The sequence below is a fragment of the Nomascus leucogenys genome, chromosome 19 (assembly GCF_006542625.1).
Source record: "Nomascus leucogenys isolate Asia chromosome 19, Asia_NLE_v1, whole genome shotgun sequence".
Taxonomy (NCBI): Eukaryota; Metazoa; Chordata; class Mammalia; order Primates; family Hylobatidae; genus Nomascus; species Nomascus leucogenys.
Genome location: NC_044399.1, coordinates 25,009,553 through 25,026,085, shown reverse-complemented (window position 1 = coordinate 25,026,085; position 16,533 = coordinate 25,009,553). Strand labels below are relative to the sequence as shown.

General features: G+C 40.1%; 1 protein-coding gene across 27 annotated transcripts in view; it reads left to right on the top strand.

The window, feature by feature from the left end:
* DTNB (dystrobrevin beta) overlaps positions 1-16,533 on the top strand; it is a 297,564-nt gene that overhangs the window by 180,612 nt on the left and 100,419 nt on the right. For all 27 annotated transcript variants that reach the window (XR_004027095.1, XR_004027093.1, XR_004027094.1 and 24 more), the window contains one exon: positions 8,438-8,515. Coding sequence is in view for 24 of the 27 variants with exons in the window: in XM_030800614.1 (XP_030656474.1) it covers positions 8,438-8,515 (78 nt within the window). In the remaining 3 variants the exon portion in view is untranslated. The remainder of the gene's footprint in view (positions 1-8,437; positions 8,516-16,533) is intronic.

Genomic DNA, 16,533 nt, shown 5'->3' with positions numbered 1-16,533 from the left:
TTTCTACTAAAAGTCTCAAACTTCTACACCATAGTTTCTCCTCCCTCATTCCCTCCCCCTCCTTCTTCCTCCCTCTCTCTCTCCCTCTGTGTGTGTGTGTGTGTGTGTGTGTGTGTGTGTATGCTCATATAACACTTTCCTTCTCAGTTTGCTTTCTTAATGATAAAAATAATATAGGCTCACTTTAGAAATTTGACTCTTTTTTTTTTTTATGTTAAGCATCTTCTTCTCTTAGAATCAGGAAAAATTAAACTGAAAAGGTTGGACAAGTGTTGGAAAGTATAAACAAGCAGGAAAAACTGCCCATAATTCCACTTATCTTAACATTTGACCATATTGCCTCCAGGTGTTTCATTTTATGCTTATTATGTAGTTGAGTGTGCTGTGTGTATGTATAAATAATTGTTTATGACTATTGTAAAGATAGAATAAATAATGTATTTAAAGCTCTAAAGTTTCTGATAGATATCAAACACTCAGTAATTGTTAGCTATCATCATCATCTTGCCCTTCTTTGTTATCTTCTATATGCTGAGCATTTTTCCAAGTAATCAAAAAGTCTTCATAAGCATTATTATTTAATGACAGCATGATATCCTATAATTATGGATATACCATAGTTTACTTTTCCTTTCCTTATATTTGAACACTTAGGGTAATTTCAAAATTATCCTACCATAAATAACACTTCCTGAATATTTGTTAATATAAATCTCTCTGTGCATTTCTAATTAGTCTTTGGAATTGATTCCTAGAAGGAGAACTACTGAGCCAAAGTGTTTGAATGTTTTCTAAGATCTTTGATGGACATATTGCCAAATCACTTTCTAGAAATTTGGCTTAACTTTTTACTTTCACTCTTGACTATACTAGTAGTAAATTAAGGACCTATGTCAGAAAACCCTCTCCACTCTTAAGGATTGCCTTTTTAAAAAGATCATTATTTTTCCCAGAGAAAGTGGTCTATAATTCCGCCCCCCCACGCGCCCCGCCGAGATAGGATCTCACTCTGTCACCCAGGCTGAAGTGCAGTGGTTTGATCATGGCTGACTACAACCTTTAACTCCTAGGCTCAAGCAATCCTCTCACCTCAGCCTCCTGAGTAGCTGAGACCATAGGCATATGCCACCACACCTAGCTAATTTTTTAATTTTTTTGTAGAGATGGGGTCTTGCCATGTTGCTCAGGCTGGTCTCGAACTCCTGGGCTCAAGCAATCCTCCTGCCTTGGCCTCCCAGAGTGCTGGGATTACAGGCATGAGCCACTGTGCACAGCCTGTAATTTTTAATTAAATTTCTTTTGAGTCATTTGTATTTCTTCTTTTTAAACATATATTTTTACTTTACCCATTTATCTAATTGGAATCCCTTTAGTTTTCTTGTAAGTTTGTGTGAATCCTTTATGTATTAAGGCATTTAATTTTTGCTGTGTCACATTTGTTCAGGTAGTTTCTCAAATTTTTTTTCGTTCTTTTCTGATGGTTTTAACAATTCAAATTAATTGGTGCTTTTCCAATTTTTCCATTGCTTTTGAGCTAAGAAAATCCTCTCTATTCATAGACCTATATCTTTTCTCTTAATTTATATAAACATTTATATTTAACTCTTCTTTTTTCTTTAAGAGACAGAGTCTTGCTGTGTTGCCCAGGCTGGCCTCAAAATACTGGGCTCGAATGATCCTCCCGCCTCAGCTTCCTGCATAACTGGGACTGTCGGTGTGTTCCATCATGCCTGGCTTATATTTAACTCTTTAACACCCTAGAAATATGTTTTTCTTTATGGGTTGAGATAATCTCAGTATTTTCCCATGCATGTAGCAGTTTTTCTTCTATTAAGTATTTACTACATTATATTATTTTTTTTTCTAAATTTTTCTTCTTTGTAAGACTTAAGTTTTCATCTTTTTAATTTTTATTCCCAGAAGCTAGCACAGTGCCTGTCACATTATAGGCAAATATCTGGTAAATGAAAGAAATATACAGTTGTATGTAATCTGTCCTGAAATAATTTTAAAGGTACAAGTTATTTATCTATTCCTACAGATGACTTTAAAACCCTTAAGAGAGATTTTATAGGAATTTTAATTTCTAGTTAGTCTATATTTCAGAGCATCACCAGAATAAATTGGAGTGGTCTGGCCACAAAGGAGCTGCATGAAAATTATTTCTACCAGTAAGCTCAATTTGTGCTTTGTAATAGGAGATGTGTCTCCCCAATAACCAGAACCTCTGTTCCTGTTATCTAAGCCACGCTCTTACTGCATAGGTCCCCAGACCTCTTCTACCCCGCCTAAAAACAATCAATATAAATGTACGTTTTCGGCCAGACTCGGTGGCTCACGCCTTTAATCCCAGCACTTTGGGAGGCCGTGGCAGATGGATCACCTGAGGTCAGGAGTTCAAGACCAGCCTGGCCAACATGGTGAAACCCCGTCTCTACAGAAAATACAAAAATTAGCTGGGCATGATGGCAGATGCCTGTAATCCCAGCTACTCAGGAGGCTGAGAGAGGGGAATTGCTTGAACCTGGGAGGTAGAGGTTACAGTGAGCTGAGATTGTGCCATTGCACTTCAGCCTGGGCAACAGAGCGAGAGACTCCATCTCAAAACAATAAATAAATAAGTAAATGCATGTTTTTAGTGTTCAGAATACTGAAATGAACAGGTACTGTTTAATGACACTCATGTATTTTCAAACTTGACATTTCATCTGAGTTCTATTCTCCTATTTTCAACTGCTTTCTAGACATCCACTTACCTGTACTTATTATCAATGGTACTTCAAACCCAACAATTTCAAAACTCAAATCCTATTCACTCTTATCTTCCTGCTCATTCTGTCTACCCATCCCTCCTCCTTTCCAACCTCATATCTTGTTTCCTACTCTGTGTTTTCTAGTTTGGATATTTTACCACCCAGTAGCCAAGGTAAAAATCTCTTATTCTTTATTTCCTAACCCTGTGTACTTAATCAGTCACCCTCTCTTACTGGTTTTGTCTTCACAATAGCTTTCCTTTTCTCTCGCCCCCATCTTCACTACCACTGTCCATCTTCATAGTCACTGATCTGGGCAACTGCCAAAACCTCTTACCTGGCCTCCCAGCTTCCATTCCCCTGCTTTCCAAATATATCCTACATGATATATTTATATATTATATGGGGGAAAGATTCCCCTCACCCCTAGAGGTTCAGAGTCACTGAACTGAGGGTAGGGCTTGGGTATCTTATCTTACAGAAAGCTTTTCAGATGATTCCCGTGCACACTTTTGATAAAAGACCGGCATCTGCAAGATTCTGGAGTGAGCTTTTAAAATGATGTGATGGTAACATCGGTTTTTGTCTTACATTCAGTGCTTCCCCTGCTGCCTGCAATGTAAAGTTCAGATCTCTCACCTTGTGATAGGACAAGCTCCTTTCACATCCTGCCTCTCCTCTACCTTTCCACATGCGTTTCCAGCTACTCCCTTTTAGATGCCTTTGGTCAAACAAATAAATTAGACCCAGTTTCTCATGTATTTTTGGATTTCTATGCCATTTTACATACTCTTTCTATCGAGGGTTCTCTTAATTCTTTTTCTGTATCTGGAAAACTGTTCTCAATGGTGCCTCCTCTCTGAGGCCTTCTGTGACAATTCTTGCCCCTTGTTCCTCCAGGCAGAAGTACCTCCAGGCAGAAGTACCTGATCTTCACCTGTGACTCTCAGCACTTGGTCTGTCAGTTGTCCCTCAGTATCCGTGGGGGTTGATTCCAGGAGCCCCCACAGATACGGAAACCCAAGGATGCTCAAGTCCTTGAAATAAAACGGAATAGTATTTGCATATAACCTATGCGCATCCTCCCGTATACTTTAAGTCATCTCTAGAGTACTTGTAATACCTAACACAATGCCTACACATCACGTCCTTCGCAAGGATTCAGTGTATTACTTAGCACATGGTGAATTCAAGTTTTACTTTTTGGAGCTTTGTGAAACTTTTTCTCTGAATAGTTTCCTTCTGCAGTTGGTTGAACCCCCCGCAGGCATGGAGGACCGACCATACTTCATTGCTGCACTCATTACATGGCATTGTAATGATTTGCTTGCATATTTGTCTCCATCTATATACAGTTAGGTCATTGAAATAAAGATAATCTTTTATCAGTAGGTACCCAGTAACAGTGATGCTTTCCCTTTAAGAAGTACCAAATTCTTGCCAAGTCTTTTAAAAACCACCTCTACTGACTACCAGATACTTTCTACCTATATCATCATCTTATTCTATCCCATCGAAAAAATGGTATATCTTATTAACAAAGAAGGAACCTCCCAAATTTCTGGACTAAGCAATAGATGGTGGCCATTTCGGTATCATGAAACTCAATAGTGCCTATACCTTGCTGAGATCTGTACCAAAGGAAGATACAGAACATCTGGTGCTCAAGGTATTCAACTGGTTTTAAATGTCAGAGATCAACAAAACCAATCTAATAAGTTGTGCCAATTCTGTTTTTTTAAGTTTCTATAATTTGTAGCATTAATGTCTGCTTTACAGCTGGAAATACTCTTTTCAGTTATGTCTTACAAGAACCATGAAGGTTTTGTATGTTTGTTTGAGCCAGAAGTCATTTTTAGTGCATTACTTTTTTTTTTTTTTTTTTTTTTTTTGAGACAGGGTCTTGCTCTGTCACCCAAGCTGGAGTGCAGTGGTGCAATCACAGCTCACTGCAGCCTTAACGTCCCAGGCTGAAATGATCCTCCCACCTCTGCCTCCTGAGTAGCTAGGACTACAGCACTTGCCACTGTGACAGACTGATTTTTATTTTTTATTTTTTTTAAGACAGGATCTCACTCTGTCACTCAGCCTGAAGTGCAGTGGCACAATGTCAGTTTCATTGAAACCTCAACCTCCCTGGGCTCAGGTGATCCTCCCACCTCAGCCTCCTGAGTAGCTGGGACTGCGAGCGTGCACCACCACATCCAGCTAATTTTTGTATTTTTTTGTAGAGACAGGGTTTTGCTATGTTGCCCAGGCTGGTCTCGAACTCCCAGGCTCAAGCCATCCGCCTGCCTTGGCCTCCCAAAGTGCTAGTTTTACAGATATGAGCCACTGTGCCCAGCCAGCAGGCTAATCTTTTTATTTATTTTATTTATTTTTGTTTTTTGTTGAGATGGAGTCTTGCTCTGTCACCCAGGCTAGAGTCAGTGGCGCGATCTCAGCTCCCTGCATCCTCCGCCTCCTGGGTTCAAGCGATTCTCCTGCCTCAACCCCCCAAGTAGCTGGGATTACAGGCACCCGCCACCACACCCAGCTAATTTTTACATTTTTAATAGAGACGGGGTTTCAACATCTTGGCCAGGCTGGTCTTGAACTCCTGACCTGTGATCCACCCGCCTCAGCTTCCCAAAGTGCTGAGATTACAGGCATGAGCCACTGTGCCTGGCCAGAAGGCTAATTTTATTTTTTTAATTTTTGTGGAGACAGGGTCTGACTATGTTCCCCAGGTCATGTTACACCTTCTAAGAATGCATCTGAGCTGTTGGCTTTCATGGTGAATTGTGGCTCTAGTGGAGGTTCTGTAGTAAAGACCTCCTTTAAGTTTGCAAGTGCTTCTTTCATTTTAAACTGGAGACATATACCTGTCTTTCTAACAAAGCATGTTAGGAGTTCAGAAAGGCTATGACATTTGGGGATCAGTTACAATTAGTTTATAGTTTATAATATAACCATTACTGTCTGGTTTTGAATATTAGAGAAGAAGCTTTGATATTTGTGCTATAATGGTTGAACATGATATATACCAAGAGATATTGATGATTATAAAGATGTTTGTGGTATCAGACCAAATTGTTACAAATCATGAAATTTTATTGCATGGATTTATGTTCTAGGAATTAGAATTTTTATTCTCATTTTTCCTCTGAGAATACCAAAAAGGAAATTGAATGCAGTGATATCTTTAATATTGAAATATAGCAGGTGGTCGGGAACGGTGGCTCACACCTGTAATCCTAGCACTTTGGGAGGTTGAGGTGGGAGGATACCTGAACTCAGGAGTTCAAGACCAGCCTGGGCAACATAGTGAGACCTTGTCTCTATTATTTATTAAAAATTAAAAATATATATATAGCAGGTAACTGTATTAGTTCTGAAAGCAATGTGAAAATGTCTTTGTCTTCTTTTGGAAATAGATTGCTAATAATAATACATTAAAGAATAGCCCATTCTATTTCCAGGACCAGAAAGCCGTTGTGCTGGATTTGGTTCTTTCATAGGGATTGTCTCCTTGTTTCATTTGGACAATTGATATAAAAGAACCAGAGGCAAAAATATAAATTTAGGACTAAATGTAAGCTAATCTCGGTGTTCACTGCCATCATTAGTCAACCTAAAACAACTGATTAGTTGACTATAACTCAGCACAGCCACTAGCATTAATAGTCTTGAAAGTTTGGGACGTAATTGGATATCTGTCTGAAGACAGGTAGTCAGATAAATAACTTGGAATTGACTTCTAGCCTAGAGAGGCATATTTCAATTCTAAATGTCTTACTTAGAGACGTGTCACACAAAGGGAGGAATGTAGAACAATAAGCATAGTACTATGGCTTAAAAATCAAGAGACCAAAATCTGTTCCCTGCAAATTACTTTCCATCTCGGATCCTCTCCATTAAATGGAAAAATCATTTTTAAAAATCCCTATACAGAAAGGCAACTGGTTTAAGAAGAAAAAAAAGTGCATAGATAGATGGAGAGAAGAAGAGATCCTTCTTTAACGTCAGGCTTGCCCTGAAATATTTCCCCTTAAGCTTTTATTTGAATGTACTACGAAACCTGCAAAACAATAAAGCCTGTGATCCCTTAATATTCACCAAGAATTGCTAAGTATAACCTCTCCAAAAACATTTTACATAATTAACTGTGTCCTTAAACGGAAGGAGAAACCAGAAGGTAGTTAGTTTCCAAGCACCTAAATAAGAGAGAAGGACTTTCAGCCTCAGTTTTATGCTTTTGATAGACAAATCTGAGAAGTATAATCATGCATAACTTAACAATGGGGGATGCATTCTGAGAAATGCTTTGTTAGACAATTTTGTGTTGTGTTAACATCAGAGAGTGTACTTACACAAACCTAGGTGGTTTCGCCTGCTGTATACCTAGGCCGTATGGTGTAGCCTAGGTTTGCAGCAGGCAAAACCATCCAGGTATGTGTAAGTACACTCTGTGTATGTATGTAGCCTCCTAGGCTACAAACCTGTACGACATGGGACTGGACTGAATACTGGAGGCAACTGTTACACAAGGGTATGTATGTATCTAAACGTAGAAAAGGTACAGTAAAAATACAGTATTATAATCTGTTATAATGTATGTGGTTTGTCATTGACCTAAACATGATTGTGCGGCACATGACTGCACTTCTTCCAGTTTAAAAGAGGAAGTGAGAAATTTTCCAGGGGAAGTATTTAGCAATAGTCATGTGGTTCCAGATGCAAGACAGAACCCTTTTGTAGCTGAACCTGGTAGGGAGGGAGAGGGGTTGAAGAATGGCTGGAAGGCAAGATACCTGGCACCTTTTTGAGAAGCTTGAATTCATTCCTTCAGGATTTTCACAAGAAGGAGAAATGGACAGACCTGAGTCCAGAAAACCTGCAGCTAAAGACAAGTTACCAAAAATGCTAACCTTCAAGTTTAAATTTGGATTGGGGATTATAAAAGACAACATTCTAATTAGGGTATAGGTGTAAAATTTGGATTTGTTGTTCAGATTCTAGTAGAGAATTAATCAAAGTTTGTTCCAGAGTCTTATTTTTGAACGTGGTATTTAACAGTTTGTTCTGGTTAAAAGTTTACAAACTCAGTCTGAGGGAAACCAGTGAGCTCTAACCAAATCTCAGGAGCAGCATGCACCTCGATGTTGTGACCTTTGTAATACAGGATGAATGCCAGACACCTAGTAATCTTGTACCTAAAATGTAGAGAAATTCACTAAGGGGCAGAATTTAAATTCTTATGTACTAAAACTACAAAGCAAAAGCCACCAAAGTTATGTCCTGTAGTAGTGTGCTTATAATCAGTTGCTTCTCCTGGTACCCCCAGCTCAGTGGCCCTGTGGCTTTGTGAGGGAGAACCTCTTGCTGAATTTACTTAGGCTTGAAGTATCTATTTCTACCCCCCTCTCCATGGGTCTCCCCCTCCATGGGTCCCCCCTCTCCCCATGGGTCCCCCCCTCCCCATGGGTCCCCTCCTCCCCATGGGTCTCCCCCCTCCCCATGGGTCTCCCCCCACTCCCCATGGGTCTCCCCCCACTCCCCATGGGTCCCCCCACTCCCCATGGGTCCCGCTGTGCTTACTGCGAATCATCGTTGGTCCCTTTGCTCTTATCATGCTTATCGTCATTTCCCTTGTTTCCCCTACTTGGTAATTATTAATATAAGATACATGTCTTTTCTTGCAGTCCTCCTCGCCCTCTGACTAATATGAATGACACCGTGGTTAGCCACATGTCCTCTGGAGTGCCCACTCCCACCAAGAGGTACGTATGTCTTGTGCCTTCGACTTGGGTGTTGGCCTCTGCTAACTGATTTGCGATGCCCCTACCAGAAATGAGGCCTGAAAAGCAGGTTGTTCCACAGGGCAGAAAGGACTGGTTTGCTTTCTCTTCCTTTGACCGTCTTTTAGTCTTAATTTCTACTTTTTATTTTCCTTTTTTCCCCCCACTGACTCACAAATACAGCAACTGAATTAATTTCTACCTTTTATTTTCCTTTTTTCCCCCACTGACTCACAAATATAGCAACTGAATTTGGCTTTCAGTGGTGCCTCAGGTGGAAACTTCGTTTGTGACAAGCAGTGGTGACAGTGTCAGAGCAGATTAGGCATGTTTCAGGTCCGTTTTTTAACCTTAATATTTTGATGGTCGTGAGTTTCATCCGTTTTGCCTTTAAATTCTTCGTCAAAGATCATTTTTGTTCTTTGATTAGACTGTGTAAATTGAATTAATCCCTTATAAAATTTTCTCCTAAATCATTCTATATATGATTTATAAACATTTAAGTTGAAAAGCCTGAGTCTCTTTTAGTTATGCAAGGAGTTTGCTTTAGGGGCCTTCAAGGAATGAGAACTGTGTACTTCTTTCTCCTCTTTATTTAATTTGCTCTTCTCCAAAAATTCTCTCAGGCAGGACTTAAAAGAACTATATAAAATGGCTTTCTATTTGGTATAAGCTGTTGCATGACCAGAGCAATGCAAAAACTCCCTCAAGGGCACGGCCATTAAAGAGTTCTTTCTAACAGTCATCACTCAGAAACAAGAAAACCACAAAGACATTCCAGCCCACCCCCTAGTCCTTCCTGGAAAAAAAAACCATTTTGTGCCCTATGTACCAATTGCCTTGGATTAATTCAGCTATAGAAACGCTATAGAAATTTTGACTATATAATACATAGTGCTTAAGACAATGATGTTTGTTCCCATCGGCCAAAACTCCTAGGGCAATGTTTCTCAAACCTGACTGATGAGAAGAATCACCTGGGTCACTTGTTGAAAACAGATTTCTGGGACAACATCAGACCCAGTGAATCGGAATTTCTAAAGATAGGATCTTGAGAAGCTACATTTTTATTCCAGCTGATTCTTATCATCAAGCAAGTTTGGGCAATAGCTTGACAAGGAAGCTAACGAGTAAAGTGTAGGACTACCCTGAAGAGAGAAGTTAGGGACTTAATAAATCAGAGTGGCCTGATATACATTACCCGCATGGAGACTCAGGACCTGACCAGGTAAGAGTACTTGCCTTTAGCCTTGTTAGGGCACTTTCCAGCAGTGAGGGAGTCAGGCTGCTGCTTCTGGGCAGAGCTGAGTGGTGCAGGGCACCAGAGCATGGACTCTTGAGCCAGATTCTGAGTTGGAATGCTGGCTCTTCGCTTACCTTGAAATGTTCTTGTCTTCTTTTTTTTTTTTTTTTTTTTTTGGGAGATACGACACGTTGTCTCTCTGTCACCCAGGCTGGAGTGCAGTGGCCCAATCTTAGCTCACTGCAACCTCCACCTCCCAGGTTCAAGCGATTCTCCTGCCTCAGCCTCCTGAGTAGCTGGAATTACAGGTACCTGCCACCATACCTAGCTAATTTTTGTATTTTTTTTTTTTCTCAGTAGAGATGGGGTTTCACCATGTTGGCCAGGCTGGTCTCAAACTCCTGATCTCAAGTGATCCAACCGCATCAGCCTCCCAAAGTGCTGGATTACAGGCACAAGCCACCGTACCTGGCCTTGTTTTCAATTTTTTGTCTCTAAAATGGAGACAAAAATAATATCTACCGTTTGGGGTTTATGTGAGGATTTAATGTATTATTTTTATGACTTAGGAAGTAAACTGGAATGTGAGAATAAGTGAGGAAGAGACAGAATGATTTACCAGCAATGCCCCCAAGCAGGAAAGGAATTTTTATGGACGAATACAAAGCAATTAAGCCTGTCCCACCTACCTAGATATTATGATAACCCTTGCTGTCCTTGGACTTCAGTTTTTTATGTTAAACACCCATAGCATTCAAACCCAGACTCCAGATCAAAGATGTTTCCATTTCAAAACCAGGCAGATAAGGTGGCCTATTCAAAGAATTCAGGTCATAGTTTTCCTGTTAATTATAAGAATACCATCTCATTCAGTAGCATTTCCCATCTGAATTCTTCTCATCATTTACTAGTTCTGTCACGCTAAGTCACCCGAGTACATGAGGGTGACCACAGCGAATGTGGCTGCTAGAGGCTATTAGAAGGAGCATGGCTTTCTGGACAATGTTTTATTGCTTGAGAAAACTAAAAGAAGGGAGCAGTAATAATCATAGCCACCTCTGTAGAGGACTACCCCTCAGGCTTGCTGTGTTACACCCCCAGGCTTTATTGTAAGTAGCCAGCTGTGATTGCCAGTCACCAAATGATACTTGTCATTTTTGAAAGCTGGTTCAGATAATCTATAGCCGGGATTAAGATTTCATCTTAAAGTCAGTGTTTAGCCACTCTTTCGGGTGGAATTAGCCCACCCTAGAGGTGGTTATCGTAAACTTTCCAAGGGCTGACCAGCAGACCAAAGGCAGCCAGAGGGCAGACCAGAGAAGAAGGTTGAGCTCCGATTGATTAAGAAGCACAGTTACTTGAGTAGAGAGGCTCCATAGGAACAAAATGCTCCTACCCTACCATTACAGCCCCCAGGATTTTAGGGGATTCCATGTATATTCAGTATGAGATTGTGATATACCATGTGGATATTAATTACCTAATTCATAGACTTGGCTTTTCATGGCCCCAGTAATCAAATAGTATACATTTCCAGGTAGTATTCTACTTGCTTCCTTAAGGACTCCTCAGCTTTTCTTCCCTCCTCTGAATGTGGACAGACCTGTGTGGCCAGAGTCTAATGGAAGCCAGGAGCCCAGCACATCTTGCCAGCCACAGAGCCTTACTCTGCCCAGACAGGAATGCTTGCAGAGATAGAGCAGCTACTCTCCAGAATAAGAGGTTTCTTTTAGAACTCATCCTAAGACGTCAATCACTGAGACAACAACATGCACAGTGATAAAAATGCAGGAAAAATTTTAAGTGCTCTAGTTCCTACCTTTTTAAAAGGCAGTGCATATAAAAATAGTGATAATCACGGTGGCCAAAAGTAATGCTGTTAGTCCAAATAAAAGATGATCTGAATGTAAGCTTTACTTTTCACAGAAGACCTTATAAATGGCAGAGATGATGACTGTCACGTGAGATACCATAAATTATGTTCCTGAGAGGTTCTACTGTAGGGATTTGCCCTCCCTAATAATCTTTTAATATCCCTAAATTGATATCTTGTAACTGAAAAAAAATTTTGTCTTTGTCTTAGGCTAAATACTTTCTTGAAATTTACTTTCTTTTAAAAGCATCCACGTAGTACATTTAAAAGCAAACAAGAAAAAACTTTTCAAAGCTTTAAAACATAGGCTTAAAATACCCCTCCCCTGTCCAATTTCCTAAGAGGCCTGCGTCTAGACCTCTTTTTCCCCAAGGTTCAGAATGTGAATTGTGTTCTTATGCTGTGTACTGTTCTATTATTTTAAGTCAACTTATATTCAGACAAATATGGAAAATGATGCTAATTTTTTTTATTTTTAAATGTCTTCTAAAGCTTTAGCTGTGTTTATGGATACTTAAGGCTTAACAATTCTGTGGGAATTTCATAGAACTATGGAAGTAACAAAAGCCTTCAATGTGCAACTTTGTGCTTTGTGCGTTCAGTTGGTATATTAATATTATATCTCCTTTAGTTTCAAGTAGTAAAATCGAACCTTAAAAGGCAAAACCCACAAAGCAAAGGCAAAAAGCAGAAAGGAAAGGGCAGAAGAGTACACAGATCACGAAAGCAGCTGGAATGCCCCCAGGCGGCCCTCCTTTTCCGAGCTGCCTCTCTTCATGTGCCATCTTCGCTCCCTGCCACTGCAGAACAGCTGCTCCCAAGCTGCCGATGGTTCCAGACACACACCTCACTACAGCCTTGCCCCTCCAGGGGTTGTGCTTTTCCTCCCTTGGATTAGAAAAACGCAAGAAAGGATTCTTGTGTCCTGGTTGGCATTACTGTCCATCCTTGTGTGTATGTGAGGGGCCATGCCCATTAGACCTATGGCATCAGAGCAGACGGAGAAGCATTTCCCCCAAAGAAGAGTATACTGCCAAGAAAAGAAGAGAGAGAGGAGGCTGAGGTAGAAGGATCGCTTGACCCCAGGAATTTGAGGCTGCAGTGAGCTATGATCATGCCGTGAATAGCCACTGCACTCCAGCTGCAGCAACATAGCGAGACCCTGTCTCTAAAAAAAAAGAAGAAGAAGAGAGAGAGATCCTGGGAAAGAAAAATAACAGATTGTTAGCAGACCATGGTTTTCCTACCTAGCACATAGCTGTGTGCACACATGCACACACACAAGCCTTCCCATACACATTTCCACTTCCAGAATTTTCCTTCTTCACATAAGGCAGCCATCCATGTACAACTGCCAATGCTCTCGCACTTTTCCCAGGAGTCTTAGCCACCTCCTGTGAAAGGGACGAGGTCTGGGGTATCCAATTTATATCCAGTCATCTGGACCAGGCCTAGGTATCTCCTTCTGTGATTCATTAACCCATTAAACCATGACCAAATGATGCATTTTAAGCACTCACACACACAGTATACAAAAGTAAAGATCTCCAAATAGGATAATTGCAATTTAAAGACTTAGGGAAAAGGAAAGTAACAGATAGCATGGCATATTAAGTCACATTTGCCTATTTCATCCTGAAACACCACTAAAATGACAGCCAAGAGGTTTCTTTTTCTTTTTTTTTTTAAAGTAAAAACTCACAAGAACAAAGAAAAAGAAGAAGAAACAATAGCAACAAAATTTTGGTAGCAGCCAAGCAAATGGATGAGTGGTAACGAACTTAACAGAGAAAAACGTAGGCTGAAAGTAAGACAAGCCCAGAAGAAAGCCAACCCTAGGAATTAGAACACTCTGGAAGCACAGATTCAGAATGATTGGCTCATAGTCCCTGGAAAAGGTAGAGGTACTCAGGAATTACAGCTATGGGCTTCTCTTTTGGGTGGCTTCTGAAAAAAACTATTTTATGTATTATATCACATCTCCCTTTGCATAGATGTGTTTTAGAAGAGGTCTTTTTTCCCTAACACCTCACTTTTATTTCTCTCAACAAATAATATTCTCTCAAAAATAGAAATAATTCTTTCTATTCTGTTTTGTTCAGTTGTTGATGATGTATTGACTTGGGACATAATACCATCTTTGGATGGGGAACTGGTAAATATTAGAGCCTATAATTCTGAGTAGTCCTAATTGCTAGCACTTTTAGGTAAGGGCAAGATTTTATCATAGCATATTTACTTTAATTTATACTTCATAAAAAAGAAAAGCAGTTTTTGAAGATCAGAAGATGCCACAGTATAAATATTATTTCTGAACTGTAAAAACATGGCCAAATTAAGAGATGAGTTAACATAATAGTACACGCATACCTCAGAGACACGGCAGGTTTGGTCCCAGACCACCATAATAAAGTGAATATTGCAATCAAGTGACTTATACAAACTTTTAAATTTCCCAGTACATATAAAAGTTTTGCTTACACTATACTGTAGCCTCATAAGTGTGCAATAGCAGTATATATTTTAAAAGTATGTACCTTAATTTTAAAAATATTTAATTGCTAAAAAATGATCATCTGAGCCTTCAGCAAGTTCTAATCTTTTTGCTGGTAGAGAGTCTTGCCTCAATGCTGATGGCTGCTGACTAAGCAGGATGGTGGTTGCTGAAGATTGGGATAGCTGTAGCAAATTCTTAAAATGAGACAACAATGAAGTTTGCCCCCTTAATGGACTCTCCCATTTGTGGAAGATTTCTCTGTAGCATGTGATGCTGTTTGATAGCATTTTACCCACAGTAGAACTTCTTTCAAAATTGTAGTCAGTGCTCTCACACCCTGCCACTGCTTTGTCAACTAAGTTTATATAATATTCTAAATCCTTGTCATTTCAGTGATGTTCACAGCATCTCAATCAGTAGATTCCATCTCAAGAAACCCCTTTCTTTGCTTATCCATAAGAAGCAACTCCTTACCTTTTCAAGTTTTATTATGAGATTGCAGCAATTCAGTCACATCTTCAGGCTTCACACCTAATTCTAGTTCTCTTGTTTTTTTCTACCACATCTTCAGTTACTTCCTCTACTGAAGTCTTCAACCCCTAGAATTCCATGAGGGTTGGAATCAACTTCTTCCAAACTCCTATTAATGTTTATTTTAACCTCCTCCCATGAATCACAGATGTTTTTAATGGCATCTACAATGGTTAGTCCATTACAGAGGTTTTCAATTTACTTTGCCCAGACTCCATCAGAGGAACCACTCTATCTATGGCAGCTATAGTCTTACAAAATGCATTTCTTACATAATAAGACTTGAAAGTCAAAATTAGTTCTTGGCTGGGTGTGGTGGCCTATAACCCCAGCACTTTGGGAGGCCAAGGCAGGTGGATCACCTGAGGTCAGGAGTTCCAGACCAGCCTGGCCAACATGGTGAAACCCCGTCTCTACTAAAAATACAAAAATTAGCTGGGCATGGTGGCACATGACTGTAATCCCAGCCACTTGGGAGGCTGAGGCAGGAGAATTACTTGAACCCGGGAGGTGGAGGTTGCAGTGAGCCGAGATTGTGCCATTGCACTCCAGCCTGGGTGACAAGAGCAAAACTACGTCTCAAAAAAAAAAAAAAAAAATTACTTCTTGATCCAGGGGCTGCAGGATGGATGTTGTGTTAGCAGGCATGAAAGCAACATTCATCTCCTTGTACATCTTCTTCAGAGCTCTTAGGAACCACATGCATTGTCAATGAATGAGCAGTACTGTTTTGAAAGCAATCTTTTTTTTCTGAACAGTAGGTCTCAACAGTAGGCTTAAAATATTCAGTAAACCATGCTGTAAACAGATGTGCTGTCATCTGGGCTTTGTTCTTCCTTTGATGGAGTACAGACAAGGTAAATTTAGCATAATTCTGAAAGACCTTAAAATTTTCAGAATGGTAAATGAGCATTGGCTTCAAGTTAAAGTCACCAGCTGCATTAGCCCCAGCAAGAGAGTCCGCCTGTCCTTTGAAGCTTTAAAGCCAGGCATTGACTTCTTCTCTCTAGCCATGAAAGACCTAGATGGCATCTTCTTCTGATAGAAGCCAGTTTCTTCTTATCAAAAATCTGCAGTTTTTATGTAACTGCGTTCATCAGTGATCTGAGCTAGATCTTCTGGACAACTTGCTGTAGCTTCTCCATCAGCACTTGCCGCTTCACCTTGCACCTGCATCTTATGGAGATGGTTCTTTCCTTAAACCTTGTGAACCAACCTCTTTTAGCTTCCAGCTCTTCTTCTGCAGCGTGCTCATCTCTCTCAGCCTTTATAGAATTGAAGAGAGTCAGGGCCTTCCTGGATGAGACTTTGGCTTAAGGGAATGTTGTGGCTGATTTGATTTTCTATCCAGACCACTAAAACTTTACATCAGCAATGAGGCTGTTTTGCATTCTTATAATTTCTGTGTATGGTGGAGTACCACTTTTAATTTCCTTCAAGAGCTTTCCTTTGCATTCATAGCTTGACTGTTTGGCACAAGAGGCCTCACTGTCAGCCTGTGTTGGCTTTCGACATGCTTTCCTCATTAAGCTTAATCATTTCTAGCTTTTGATTTAAAATGAGAGACATGCAACTCTTCCTTTCAGTTGAACACTTCGACATCATAGAAGGGTTATGAACTGGCCTAATTTCAATATTGTTATGTCTTAGGGAATAGGGAGACCTGGGAAGAGAGAGAGAGAGAGATGGTCAGTGAAATGGTCAGAACACATATTGATTGATTAAGTTGGCTATCTTATGTAGGCATGGTTTGTGGCACTCCAAAACAATTACAATAGTAACACCAAAGATGACTGATCACAGATCACCATAACAGATATGATGATAATAATGGAGAAGTTTGAAGCATTGCCAGA